At 33.8% G+C, this 14,374-nt stretch overlaps 1 protein-coding gene across 2 annotated transcripts in view; it reads left to right on the forward strand.

The window, feature by feature from the left end:
• Nucleotides 1–2,637: 2,637 nt before the first annotated feature.
• mas (trypsin-like serine protease domain-containing protein masquerade) overlaps nucleotides 2,638–14,374 on the forward strand; it is a 51,881-nt gene continuing 40,144 nt past the window's right edge. For both annotated transcript variants that reach the window (XR_015825552.1, XM_088243544.1), the window contains exon 1: nucleotides 2,638–3,084. Coding sequence is in view for 1 of the 2 variants with exons in the window: in XM_088243544.1 (XP_088099670.1) it covers nucleotides 2,994–3,084 (91 nt within the window). In the remaining variant the exon portion in view is untranslated. The remainder of the gene's footprint in view (nucleotides 3,085–14,374) is intronic.

Consider the following 14,374-nt stretch of genomic DNA (forward strand, 5'->3'; position numbering starts at 1 on the left):
ATGGACATATTGAATCTTACAATTTTATACAAAAATTAAAAGCAAAGATTAACAAAAATAAATATATGTATAAAAAAAAATAACACTTTACTATGAGGAGAGGAGAGGGGATGGGAAGGAAAGAAAAAGGATAAAGGAACAATTTAAATATTTAGATAGTGACATTTCAATCTCGACTTAAATGTAAATAAAGAAGGGGCGTCTCTTACATTAGTGGGTAGATTATTCCACAATCGAGCGGCTACTACTGTGAAAGAGGAGGCAAAAAAATTAGAGCGATGACAGGGTATTAAAAGGGTTCTCTCGTTACTAGAACGAAGAGATAGTCCGTGTTGTGAAAGAGGTTGGATGAGCTCTCTCAGATAAACAGGCGAAGTGGGATTATTTAAAATATTGTGAAGAAGTGATAGAATGTGAATGTTTCTTCTATGCCTGATACTGAGCCAGTGTAGTTGCGTGCGATACTCGGTTATGTGGTCAAATTTGTTAATGTTAGTCCAGATACGTCCAATACGGTGTCTTATATACAAATAGAAAAACGAATTATTGTGAATATGTGCTTTATGACACTTCTAGATGTAGATTTTGCAGTGCGGATGAGAAAACACCCATGAACGTTCAATGCGAATGTGATGCTTTATATCATAAAAGAAGTTAAACCCGAAGATATTAGAGCGCTGGCTTCCTACCTGATGGATTTGGGCATGAAAGATTTATCAAAATGAGAACTCTTGCCCCCCACACAGTATCCAGGCTTTTTTCTAACCTGGGCTCGGAGGGCGAGAACCAATTCACTATAGATCTATAGATCTTCACAGGTTGCAGTGACAGAAGCTTATATGGCACTGACCCTCATTTCGAAGAACAAGAATAATTATGTCACAATTAAAAAGTGTTTGTGTATATAACGTAAATAATTTGATTAAATTTTTATTGAGTTTTTGTTAAAATGTAGGTTTTTACCTAAACGAAATTAAATCACATAAAAAAACCATCTGACTCGTATGTGAACGGACGTAACAAATCTTTTTTGACGTACAAAACGCACCGTGAATGGATTCTGCTCCCAAATAACAAACTGCAAGTCATTCATTCAGTATTCTGCGCTAAACTAGCAACAATAAAAGGAAAAAGGTAAGTGAAGAAAATCAACGCGAAAGTTATACTCCGAGAAGAGGAAAGGGGAGGAACTCACTCCCGGATACGAGAACAAAAGAAAGCATAGCCTCCCACGCGTCACAATGTTCGTATTCTCGGGAAGGGAAGGTGCATCGAGGTGTGAAAGTATACAGACACTTTCTTCAGGTGACTCTACTGTGATAAGAGATTTTCTTTGATCAAGACGACTACAATACCGTTCAGTAGGTGATAGTAATGACAATGATTGCTATTTGTATTTGATTTTGTTAGCACGCTAATTATATTAACAATTGGAATGCTATCGCCAAGCTAAATTGCCTAATAATATTTTCTGATATTTCTGTAATATTTTCTCAAAGTGTCTAGTTAGTGAGTTTTTTAGGAGTGATGATTTTTAATGTTGATTTTTAGAATCTGTTGTATTTTTGGATTGTGCTTTCATTTATTTTAAATGGAAGATCTTTTCCTGGGAGTTTTATATTTTCGGTACCGCTTCCAGGAATTTTCGTCAGATCTTTTCAGAAAGTCATTATATTTTGAGGTTGAAGATATTGGATATAAGGTACTGGACAAATGTTTATTAAGGAGTTAACAAGGTATTTCTGGCCATGTAACTACGAAATTAAATCTCAGTAGAATGTGGCTATAAGGTTTTCCTGTAATTTGAATAAATTAATACCTAAAACACGTACAAATTTTTCTCAGATATATTTTTTGAAACTCCAGGAGAAATATTAAAAATTAGGATTTGTCTAGAGAAAGAAAACATTACAGGAGACCACAACAAGACACTGTCTACATTTATTTATTGCGTGCGTGTTGTTCAGATGCTGATACGGAATTGGTATTTATGTTGTTATTTTAAATTTTTGTAGATTTAAATAATAGGTATGCTTCCCACTTTCCATTTTGTTGTATACCAACTCAACACAGGGCTTTTACGTTACTATTTTATGCACTTTTGAAATAAATAAAAGGTCGCTCAGTTGCTGTAAAGGGGAAATATCAAATACTAAAAATACCGATAAAAATATACGAAAAGGATTTAGAATGATTCATTGTATTTTGAAAATCAATACGACTATTGCAGACAACTTTATTGTTTTCGTGTAGATATTCAATTTATTTTTTTAATACGTCACTAGAAAAACGCGGCATGTGACAATGTTATTAAAAAAATTGAATGGTCAAAAACAAATAAACGCGAATCGTGACGTATTAGGAGCGTGGTCAATGGAATGATCGTTTTTGCGGGAATTCAAAATGTTTTTTTATGCTTCTAATGAGTAACAAAAAAATATTTTTTTAATGGACAATATTTCATATTTCTTTGAAAATGTTTTTAAAAAGTGAAATTTCCTAATTAAACAACTTCGTAAAATTTTACTAAAATTAACACGGATTTTGACCAGTTGCTATTGCTATCGTAAATCCAAAAATGAGTTCCCGATGCTAACGCTAACAATGCCACCAGTCGGCAGTAGGTGAAGAGCAGTCAGTAGAAGGCCGTCGTGTCCGCCGAGCGGGCGCTGATCTCTCCCATCCTCACAGTGCGGGTACAGTTATATTCGGTACTCCGTCCGACTTCTGCACATACTTGCAGGCTAAACACATTACGGGACATTCGCTACACGAGATATACATAAGCGGTACCGAGTTTCGTCAATTCAAACATTTAGATTTAACAACACACTGAATTCCGCGGTCTCCAGTTTAGTTGTGCGCCCCCAGGTCGCGATGTACCGCCTCCCTTGACAGGACGCAGGACTGGGATATCCCGGGTGAAGGATCCCCTCGGGCGTTGGACTGCGAGGACCCGAAGGTCTAGTGAAAAGTGCGAGATACAGTGAACAATGATTCCTTGGAAAGTGTGTCTGGTTCTGGCGGTGGCTTCCTGGAGCGCGCGGGCGCAGGATGACTCATTCGCGGGAAGTTTTCTTTCAGGTTATTGTTTCATTACATATATTTATTTTTAAGAAATAACCGGCTAAGTTTATATTAAAGAGGCTTGTCAGCAAGCGAAAAGACAGGACATGGGAGGATATTTTTTAAAGTACCTAGACTAATAATTAGAAAAAATATTTATTCGATTTTTCTCTTATAACGGCGGGGATCGAACCCACGATGCAGTTTCACAGTTGGCCGTCTAACTGATTGCCCTACGGCACTATGGCTTTATAAATATATCATAGTATTGATTATGATTCTACCTATATATACTCGTAGATACAACTGTCCATTCCATATGATGACAGAATTTAATAAATGAACCATATTTTCTTTTGGTTAAAGCCTTGCATTTCTCCGGTTCTAATAACAATAAATTCACATATGGCATTATTTATTTAGCACCTTTTGTGTTTTCCACTATCTCATACTTTTTTATTTCGTTTTCTACTCAGCTTAAATGGTTTCAATCATAATCAAATCTTACACGAACTCCTCGGGATTCTGTAACAGTGGTGGGTGGTGGGCGGGTTCGTTATCCTCTCGATGACCTACTTAAATCTTATTATCTAAAAATTAGGAATATAAAAAAGTCAGATCGCAACTGATTCAACCTGTTTTTAAAACAAAAGAGTTTTCGGGGATCCCGTATGTATATATATATCTATTAAATATTGTTTCATTACTTCGATTGCAAATTCGTGGTTCCAAAAATAAACTATTATAATCATTCATTCATTAATTCATTCATTATTCCCTTTCCGCACATAATGGTGCATAGGGCTCTGCATTAACACACGAATCGCAGCGTAGCTTGATCATTTTATATTACATGAAAGTAAGACGTTTAGTCTTACGCTTCAGGTGCTAGTCCAGGGACTTTAAAATATTCTAGTGTAAAAGCACCTTTTATAATAAATATTTCATTTCAACCATGTCGAGAATCGAACCCGAGACTTCCCGCATGTTAGATAAACGTGCTGACCACTACACTACGAGGCCGACAAATTATTATTATTATTATTATAGTAAACACGCCAGATTCACCGATAATATATGCTTATATTTGTGTATCTACATGAATCTCGTACGCATTTGTGTAGGTGATTACGATATTTATATAACGGTGGTATAAATTTGTTACGATCTTAAATGTTTGCGTAAATTGGTTCGACTCTGATACTTTTAAAAAATCAATAGATATTATTATGTATACCACCTTCCTTGGAATATCAGTTTAGTAAATGACTAAATGAATTGTACGCGTTTAGCTTAAACATACATAACATATTATAATCATTCAACATGATTTTTTTTCCAATGAATGCGTAAAATAGGTAGGTCACTTCAAATCTATATTTGCAAACATTCGACTACTACAATTCCAAATACTTAGACAAGTCGTCGGTAAACCTGATAACAATTGTGGGATTTCATTCAATACACTCTTTTCCATTATTATTTTTTTACTATTTTCTCAGAAAATAACGGAATATTTACAAAATATTATTTACTAATCATGGAAAAATTTAAGGCTTTAAAATTGTTTCACAATAGGCAGGAGGTCCGTCATTGCAAAATTAAGGGAAAACGAAGATAGGAAAAATAAGTTTTATTTAGATGTGCTAATCAGATGAACAATAAATGTGTTAGAATACATGCTAGATAACGTAATTGACGTAGTGCAAGTGTTAATTTTATTGTAATAATAATTTCAATGTTTGTTATAATATGTCACTACGTTATACTACATTAAACATTGAAGTTTTCAGTACTATTTGATTTTTATAGTATTTTGTTATCAGTTTATTGAGCGTAATCTTCCTTGCTTCTGTTAATGTCAAAATAATTTTCTTTTATATCTAAAAAAAATATCAAGCCATCGCGTTGAATGTGAACCTAATATTTTTTATTATTTTGGTGCGAAGTAACGATCAAATTTGTCGAAATAGTTTTACTTTTGTTTAATAAAACGAATAATATTGCTATTTTTTGTTCCTATATCTTGATAAAACGCCATACTTGATGATTATGATTAAAATATCCATCAACTCCTTGGCTAATTTTTACTTTATTTAATTCACCGACTTTCCCAGCATAACAATGCAAACTAATTGTAATTATCGTTTGTTGTATGTCCCTCAAACAATTCTTACCTGATCTTCTTACCTCTCAAAACCGTAAAAATAGTTTAAAAGTTGAAAATGTAGTAAACAATTTACCAGTCTTGAAGATGCCAACTTATGGGAAAGCGCTCATAGGTAGAAAAAACTAAGTAAAACTTTACTAAAGGATTTTATTGATTTTCGTACGATAACCATTAACAAAATTAAGGTTGTGTCAACATTATTACCAATTCCATTAAAAATACAAAAACTGTTAATATCACTAGCAAAAATAAACAAATTGATTAAAAGACAGAGTGATCTTATAAACTACCTGTTTTTCCGTTATTAATGCATATAAGAATTAGAAAATGTTAATATTTTCCTCGTCTTAACCGTTACTCGCTAGATCAGTTATATTCTTAGATTAAAAAAACCTTTTTTGACCTAGATAAATACGAACACGTAGATTTAATTTCTGTATTAGAACTCGTACGGTACACGTAAGTGCCTTTTAGTGTTAAAAAAATCTTTATTGCTAATGAAACATCACTAAACTCTCGAACTTACCCGAGACAATTTGTGTCGTTATTTGATAATATTTTTTAATAATATATGTTATTGTGTCATTTTTTGTACTTATAATATATATTGACATTTTTTTTAAAAATTAATATGACGCCTGCGTAATGTATGATATTTTTAAAGTGTATGCTAAAATTGCTGGTCGTTATTTGCCTCGATTAAAAGTTTGCTGTCAGGAAATTAACAAACTAAAATGCTTCATTATGAGATATAAAAAGTGGACAAATTTAAAATTGGCGTATTTAAAAAATACGTTAAGAAATTGATGATCAATATATCATAAATAGGTTTAAAATAAGCAAATGTGAGTATCTTAAGTAAAATATCACAAAGAGTTGAAGAAGAAATCATGTTTTTTTTGTGAAATTAGATGGAGAATCAATAGGATGAATTTGTTATTATAGTGGCAAAATGGGGTTGCGGTCCCGTGGCTAGTGTCTCGGACTCACGGCTCAAATGTCCGTGGTTCGAATCCCACTCTACCCCAACTTGATTCCCATTTTCTAATAGTGAGTCATTAAGAATTCGTTGAAAATAGCCCTCAAAGTTAAATATTTGGGTAAATCATAAGAACGCACATTTTTCTTTAAAAAAATTGTTTAGCGAGTTACCTGAAAACATTAAAAGCCTTATAACAATTCATGTAAATTTAAAAAAAATGTTTGTGATATTTTTTTTATATTAAATGCGATATACTTTGTTGTGTTCTTATTCGTTAATTAACTTAATAAAACAACAATATTAACATTAATTAAGTAAAATTGTATTGACCTTTAAATCGGAAAATTCATTTCTTAACCCTTATACTGCTAAACAACGATATATCGTTGTTGTTAATCCCTATCATAAAGTTCTAACTAGACTGATTGCTGACGTCATAATCCCCAAAAGGGTAAATGAATTCGGGAACTGCTTGTTGCACTTAACCGTCAGTGGTATAAAACATTTTCAAAACATAAAAATTACTATTTCGACGGGTTATATGTGAAAAGCAGACAGAACCGAAGGGCATTTATGACAAGATGTATGAATGTGGAAGAGGCTAGGATTGTATGCCAGGATAGACGTGTGTGGCGGTCCATTCTCTCTGCCTACCCCTACGGGGAAATGGCGTGATGGTAGTAGTAGTAGTTATTATTTAGTTTCGTACCTATTTCAGCCCTACGGAAAATTTTATACAAAAAATGTTTTACGCGCAGTAAAAAATTAAGCATTAAATTGTACGCCAAAGTTTCTTGAAAATGAATAAAAAATCATTAAAAATATCTAATGAAAACGAACAACTTTGAATGACGTCACTTGTTCATATGAATCAATCAATGATAAGAGGGTTGTGTAAGATTTCCGGTTTGCTAATCGTCAATGGACCAATCAACAGAACTAACCGAGAAGAAGCGGAAGAGAACTTGCGACGTCACACGCGAATTAATGTCAGAAATACAAAACTTTAAAAGATCGTAGCGCTGATAGTACGATACATAAAAATTGAAAAAAAAAGCTTTGTCAATTTATTTTTTTAAAAACCACTAAACATCCTCATTATAAATTTACTTATGATGTTTAAATTCGCAGTGCTTTTAAGAAAAGAGAAACGACTAAACACAGGAAACTTCTAGCTAGTCGGGACCTGAAACAGTGAACTTTTTTACATTCCAAAAACAGTGAAATAAATCAATGTTAATAGTTAGATTTTTAATCACCTATATGATAGATATTTAAGGAAAATAATTATATTTGGTGTTTTCCCCGCTTTTAAACCCGATTCAGTGATTACGGAAATATTGATGTACTTCCGTAATGAATAACTAATTAAATACTTTACCTTTAATAAAATAACTCTTGTCTAGTGAGGTCCCTATATCACCGGAAAACCCCATAATTAAGAATATAAACAAATAAGTAAAGAGCCATAAAACATAAAAATAATTCACCATGAAACCTAATGATTGTCAATTAGGACGTTTGAATATTGAAAAAATCATTTGTTAATTTATTATAATGGGTAGGTACCCACAGTAATGGGAAATCAAAATGTTATAGCTGTTCATTAGGTAGTAATTATTACTCTACTAACAAAACGTAATTATTACAATACAAACTCTATTCTACAAACTATTCTACAAAACAAACGTAAATGAGGTATATTGGCTCGATATTGATCCAAAAATACTTCAAGAAAAAGCTTCTTCGATTTCGTGCTCTTCGTAAGAGTCATATTATAAATTATTATCACTATCACTTAAAAAAATATCTTTATTGTCTTATTCACTTTCGGAATAGGTTGAGCTGCTAAGCCTCTGAGTTTCTCGGCGAGGTACTATTATTTCTTTATCACTTTCACTATCCGTTATCATTTGGAATGATATATTTTGTAAATTTATTCATAATAAAAAGGACGCTTTGCAGAGTTAAATTGTTAGTTAGAGTAACAAAGTAAGATTAAAAATATATATAAATGTAAAAAATATGTAATTTACCTCAGCTGTTTGTAATTTCGGCAACTGTTGTCTATCTCGCTCAATCCATTATGCGTGAACTAGCTATTAGTGTAACGGAATATTTTTCTTAGAAGAGATATCAATTTGTGAGACAGTTGTACAAAAACATTATTTTTTAAATTAAAATTATATTATAACAACTACCAAGAAATAATATCACTTCTTAGTACATTTACCGGTTACCTTTAAGTTTCAATCTAAATAACTCCCTAAAAAAATTTGGACATACTCAAAATATTGTTGATTAAAATAACTTGCATAAAAAATCCAGATGAAACTCACCGACATCAATAAAGGTTTCAGCTCTTTTAGTTTGCAAAAGTCAACAGATGGAAGAGTTGAGGTAATGTAAAAATAATCATGAATGTGGATGTGTAAACATACCCAGAATAGTGAATATTTCGCAGTGTGTAAAGTGGTCATTTAAACCAGCCAATGGCAGATCATAAGTCCTGTAAATGCCTAGACTTCCATATTACCTTGGCAAAAATGTTTTCCCTCTCTGTTGCAACAAATTTCAAGATATATTTTACTCAATTTTTGTTTAGATGCATTGATGGAAGTGGTCGGTTTGATAATATATATCAGAGCACTTTGCCCCGTAATCAACAAAAAAACTTTCATAATTATTTCGTTTCAATAATAACAATGCGCCTTGAGATTGCAGTACGAGATCAGTTTTGTTTGTTTTTATTTTCAATTAAGAAAGGGTTTACAACCGCTGTACGAAAATTGTCTATTTGTGGCACGAATTATCTATCTTGCTCACTCCATTGGGCTTGAATTAGATATTTATGAAATGGAAGATTTTTCTTGGAATTGCTATTAATTGATAAAACAGTAGTGTGTTTGGAAATCAACGTATTCGATAAAATATTTTTTAAATGTATACATAAGAGGATTTCTGATTAGATTCTTGAAAAACTGCGTAGCAGCGTAAGGGTTAAAGTGGTTTTCTTAAAAAACGAAAAGATTTTATATTGATACAAAATAAAATGGTAAGCGATTTTAAGTGTCGAATTCAGGCCTCCAGGGTTCATTTACGTAATATAAATATGCACTTTATTTCAACAAGTATTTTAACATTGAGCTGGTAACTTTGTAATCGCTTAAGCCACTGTGCATAAGGTTCTAGACTCGATTCTCGACAGCATATTGATATAAACCATTTGACAGGTTGAAAATCTCTAGGTCTATATTATTGCAGGCGTTAGGCTGTATGCAGCATGTTGCAGGCTGCAGGCAGTACAGAGCAGTTGACGCGTGACATTTCTCACAGCAACAGAGAGTGAATCAGTTTCACATTTAGTAAATGCCCGAGATGAAAGTAATCACGAATATATTGTGTCAGTAACAGCTTACTCCTACTAACATAGTCGGAGGTAGACCGGTGCAGCGCGGCGCGGCGTCCATATCTGCACATATACCTACCTACTGCACAAACATACATAATATTAATTTCAAATTATTTTAATTTTACAAATATTCAAGAACTTATAATGGTTTTTAAGGCTGTGCTCGTATCAATCCATGATAATTTACAGGGGGAAAATACAATGAATTATTATTCTTGTAACTTGCCGGGTCCCCCCGACGCTGGCGATCACTACAGCGAAAGCATATGTTCCTGCGCTAATTTTACATTAATTTATTTTTATTCAGATATTAAGAACATTACAGAAAAAAAACGAATTCCTTTCTAATACAGTAATAGATCACAAATTACAATAGATAGTTATGTTATTAAAATAATATGACAAAAAGTAAAAAAAAATATTAAAAGTTAGAAAGTGCTTTCCCAAGGTAAGGCCCACTGTCGTGAAATATGTCGACATCCGAGGTGATGCGATTAAATAGCAAAATTGTTCAATCAACCGGCATAACCATCGGCATGTTGGTCCTGCATCGTGGTAGGTAAAACAATCGATGCTATCTTTGTCGAAGATTGTTATCCTACATCCATCAGAATTTCTGAGTTGTGAATGCGACCACTGATTACCTAGAAAAACTGAACATCCAAATGATTGTCCCTCCTCCTCCATAATGACTGATAGCCTAGCATCCGCCGTAAAAAGTCGGTTGGAAAGAGCCGAGGATAAAATCCACACTCTTTTAGGTACAGATAGCGCAGAAATTTCTTCTGCACTCTCTCCACCATCGAAGAGTATCAAGCCTCATGTGGAGACCAAATAATGGAACTAAACTCCAAACGACTACTTACCGAGGAATTATATAATGTCCTCATAATTTGAGTGTTGGAAAAGATCTTGATCAAAACCAAGCATTTTAAGGGAGTCATTATATAGATTAACAATATGAAGATTAAAAGATAACTGAGCGTCAAACAACACCCCGAGATCTCTGGACGTTGAAGCCCTTTCAAGCCTCACTCCGTCCATGAGATAACGATAGTATATTGTTTTGGATGCTCTTGTGTAAGCCATTACAAAACATTTGGAAACATTGAAGAATAATTTGTTTTGTTTGCTCCATTGAATTATATTTTGAATGTCACACTGAAGTTTGATACAATCTGAAGAAGTCAGTATTTCACAAAACATTTTTAAATATATTTCGCAGCCAGGACGACTGCTTATTGATGTACTCGCCGTAGTGATTCCTGGGAAAAGATGACCTGAGCGGTTTCCCGTTGCCTTCTCTGGTGGATTTTTTCGTCGGGGTTACCTTCCCTTAGCTGGTTGGTTTTGGTTTTGAGGCGCCAAAAACTTTATACATAGTGAAAATGTTGAAAAATTGTATCTGCTAATGCTTTCAAATCGCACCTTTCAGTAAAGCAGAATGTAAACGTAAAAAGTTTTCTGTACGGTAATATTAATTTATGTAGATTTAGATAAAAAATAAAAGTAAAGTTGTTTTGAAAACCATTTTCCCAAATTTAAAATTCAGCGTGTGAAAACAGTGTTTTTAATATATTATTTTTATGTTCTGTTCTGTTAACTGAAAAGAATTTAATTTGTTTATTTATTTATTTTTATTGTAAGAAGGTTGGGGATGAGAAAATAAAGTGGAGGAGTTTAGAGAAGGATTTTTCTAAGATAGTTAACCAATTTGAAATTTACTAAAAAACGGAGACATTCTAAAGGTATATAAATTAATTTCATTTTAATAAATGTTTCATTTTAGTGTTTCAAAAAGTTTTTCACAAAATATATTATTTTTAAAAATTAAGTAAGTTAAGATTTGGAGGAAATATCGTAGATAAATGAGCTTTGAACACATTTTTTTGGGCTATTGCCTTATGATTATAAAAATAATTAACCTGTCGTGTTGACTTAACGGGACAGTTAATTGAAATACGCTCTGAGAAATAAGGACTGTCGATAAAATTGTTAAAAATTTTGAAAAGAAAAGACAGACCAGAAAGTAATGTTATCGCAATGGGTACAATACTCAGAGTAATAATTCGCAAAAGAAACCCTTTAGCTTTATTGCATAGTACAAAAGCCTTATTTTTTTTTTTGGTTTGGTTTTTAGTTTAACAACAAACGCGTAACGGATGGTTTGGGTTTTCGCTTGCAATTCTCGACCTGAGTACCTATGGCCCGCTGTATCGCTGTAACCTGTAGCTTATTTCATTCATCTTGGCCCCTCACTAGGGCCCAAAACAGAAAAATATTGAGTTTTGAGAATAGGTGTTTCAGAAGAATTTTGGGTGTGCGGTGGTTTGACTTTGTGAGGAATAAAGTAACCTGATAACGGAAGCAGCAAGCTCCGGTGACAACTCTCGTCAAGCGGAGGCGAAACGGTTGGCTAGGCTATATAATGCGGATGCATCCCGAGAGCCTTAACCACGCTTGCCTACTTTACAAGGCATCAGGTTCTCGACGTGCTGGACGTCCACTGCTGACTGTTCGTCGGCAGTTCATGTCAAAACTCCGAGACGCGAACCTGACTTGGGAAGACGCACAGGAGCTGGCAGCCGACAGAGATGCCTGGAGGATTTTCGTGGACACCATATGCTCCATCTAGGGAGCGGACATGGAATGATGATGAACTTCATGGTTAATAATCATCAAATAGTTTTCGTCCATATGGGCTACTCTATTAGCCAGTGGCGTTTTATTCCTCTAAGGGTACACTATCACTCGTCTTTTATTTCTACACTAAAATATAATGGACCTCCACTAAGAATTTGAATTAAAACACGAATATTTCTTTTTAATTGCCCCCCAAAAAAATATTTCAATAATTAGCAGATGCTTATTAGATCTAAAGAAAGAAAGAAAGACCCATAGATTAATTCCATTTTCACGGAATACATAACTTTATTTCGCCTACACGAATGTGTGAGTTTGATCCCTCTAATTGATTATTTCCTACCTTTCGTTCAGATCAGCACTTCCTCGTGCATTATATGGTAACGTAATGTGATAACAAGAGAGATGAACCCATTGTTCGTGCACAGATAGCCATCGAGCTTACTGCGAAAGGAGTGCAGAGGAGGGGCGGTAAAATGCTGAACCACAGAAGTGGTGTTGCAAGCTGCACATTATGGACGGAGACACACGTCATGTGCAGAGGTGACTGCTGGTTATTGTTTATGTCATGCGGCGGGGAGGAGGAATAATAGGACCAGCTTATGGCGGAAACGGCGAATTGAGGTCACTGCACATTCTTGTTGAATTCCTCGACCAAACAATATCTGCGTAGGTAACGTATATCGGAGGAAGCGTGACATATTGCGGTAGTAGGGACCGGTGGATTCTCTATTTGTTCATACATTATTCTGTTCTTCTTTCGATAAGAATTTCAGATTTGTATTCTGAATGAAAAATTCATTTTAGAAATGAATATTCATAAAAAGAGTACGAGTCTAACAAGGAAAGACATTTTCATTAACAATAATAAAATCGAAGCGGTTGATAAATACACATATCTAGGACACAAAGTCTAAAATATAACTAGATAGCGGAGTTGCCAAGAAGAATGGGGTTAAGTCGGGCTGCTTTCGGCAAGCTCAAATACATTTTTGAAAATAAACAAGTCTCTGTATGGTTAAAAAGACAAGTCTATGAATCATATATCTATTCTCTTTTTAATATATGTTTGGACCCCTGTATTTAGTAGCCTTACGTGTCATGTACAAGGCTTAGGTAAAATTCGTTATATTTTATCTTATGGGATATTTGATCACTCATTTTTATTCATTACTTTTATGAGTCCAATCACCATTGTTGGAAAATCTAAAAACAATGGCCCGTGATAACTACTTTTAACGACAATGTGAATGGATATTCCATCTTTCCTGCATTCTGCTTCAAGATTATAGCGTTGTAAACTGAAAAATGGGCACTGAAATAACAGATGTTCGATACTCTATGAAGAAATATCATCGCATGGACAATAGTCATCATTCCTTATTTTAAACCTATATAAGTAACTTCTCATAGCTTCGTGTCCGGTAAAGATTTGGGTCGTTTCGAAAGTACTTTGGTGATGACGACGGAAGTTTGCTGCCGCAGCCAGCGTTGGGTTTAGTGATTTTACCGGTAGAAGAAACGCGGTAATGATCCTCCCAACGCTGCTGCGTATTTTGAAATCAAAATGTATTTCGAATTTTGTATAAAAATACAGCGTTTAGCAAAGCTAAGGGGAAAGTCACTGTGCAATACACACCGTGTGTAATATCAGTTATTATAAGTGATTACTTAAACTAGGCAATGACAGGTTAATGCCTAGGATTCCGTATTTTCTCCTCAAAAACGTTTTCCTTCTCCGTTGCAATGAATTTCAACAAAATTCGTTGTTTATAAAAATATTTCATTCACTTATCAAATTATAAATATTGTTCGCTTCATTTGTAAAAAATAAATCAAATTATTTCATTTTTATGCAACAAATATTTGGAAACTTACGTTATTTATTTGTATAGAACAACTAAAACATTTTTTTTAAATCACTTTTAGTTTTTGACAAAAATTAAAAGTCACACCCGCAACTATTATTGCCGACTTTTTATCAAAACATTATCTAATAATTATTACGTTGTTATGAAATTTCCGCCGGGATTCTGATCCACGCTTACGAGGGTCATTGAATCCGTTGAGGTCAAGCTGAAGTGCTAGATTCGTGTCATGT

This window comes from Micrasema longulum, unplaced genomic scaffold (assembly GCF_059751315.1).
Source record: "Micrasema longulum isolate JH-2025_06_02 unplaced genomic scaffold, ASM5975131v1 h1tg000215l, whole genome shotgun sequence".
Classification (NCBI taxonomy): Eukaryota; Metazoa; Arthropoda; class Insecta; order Trichoptera; family Brachycentridae; genus Micrasema; species Micrasema longulum.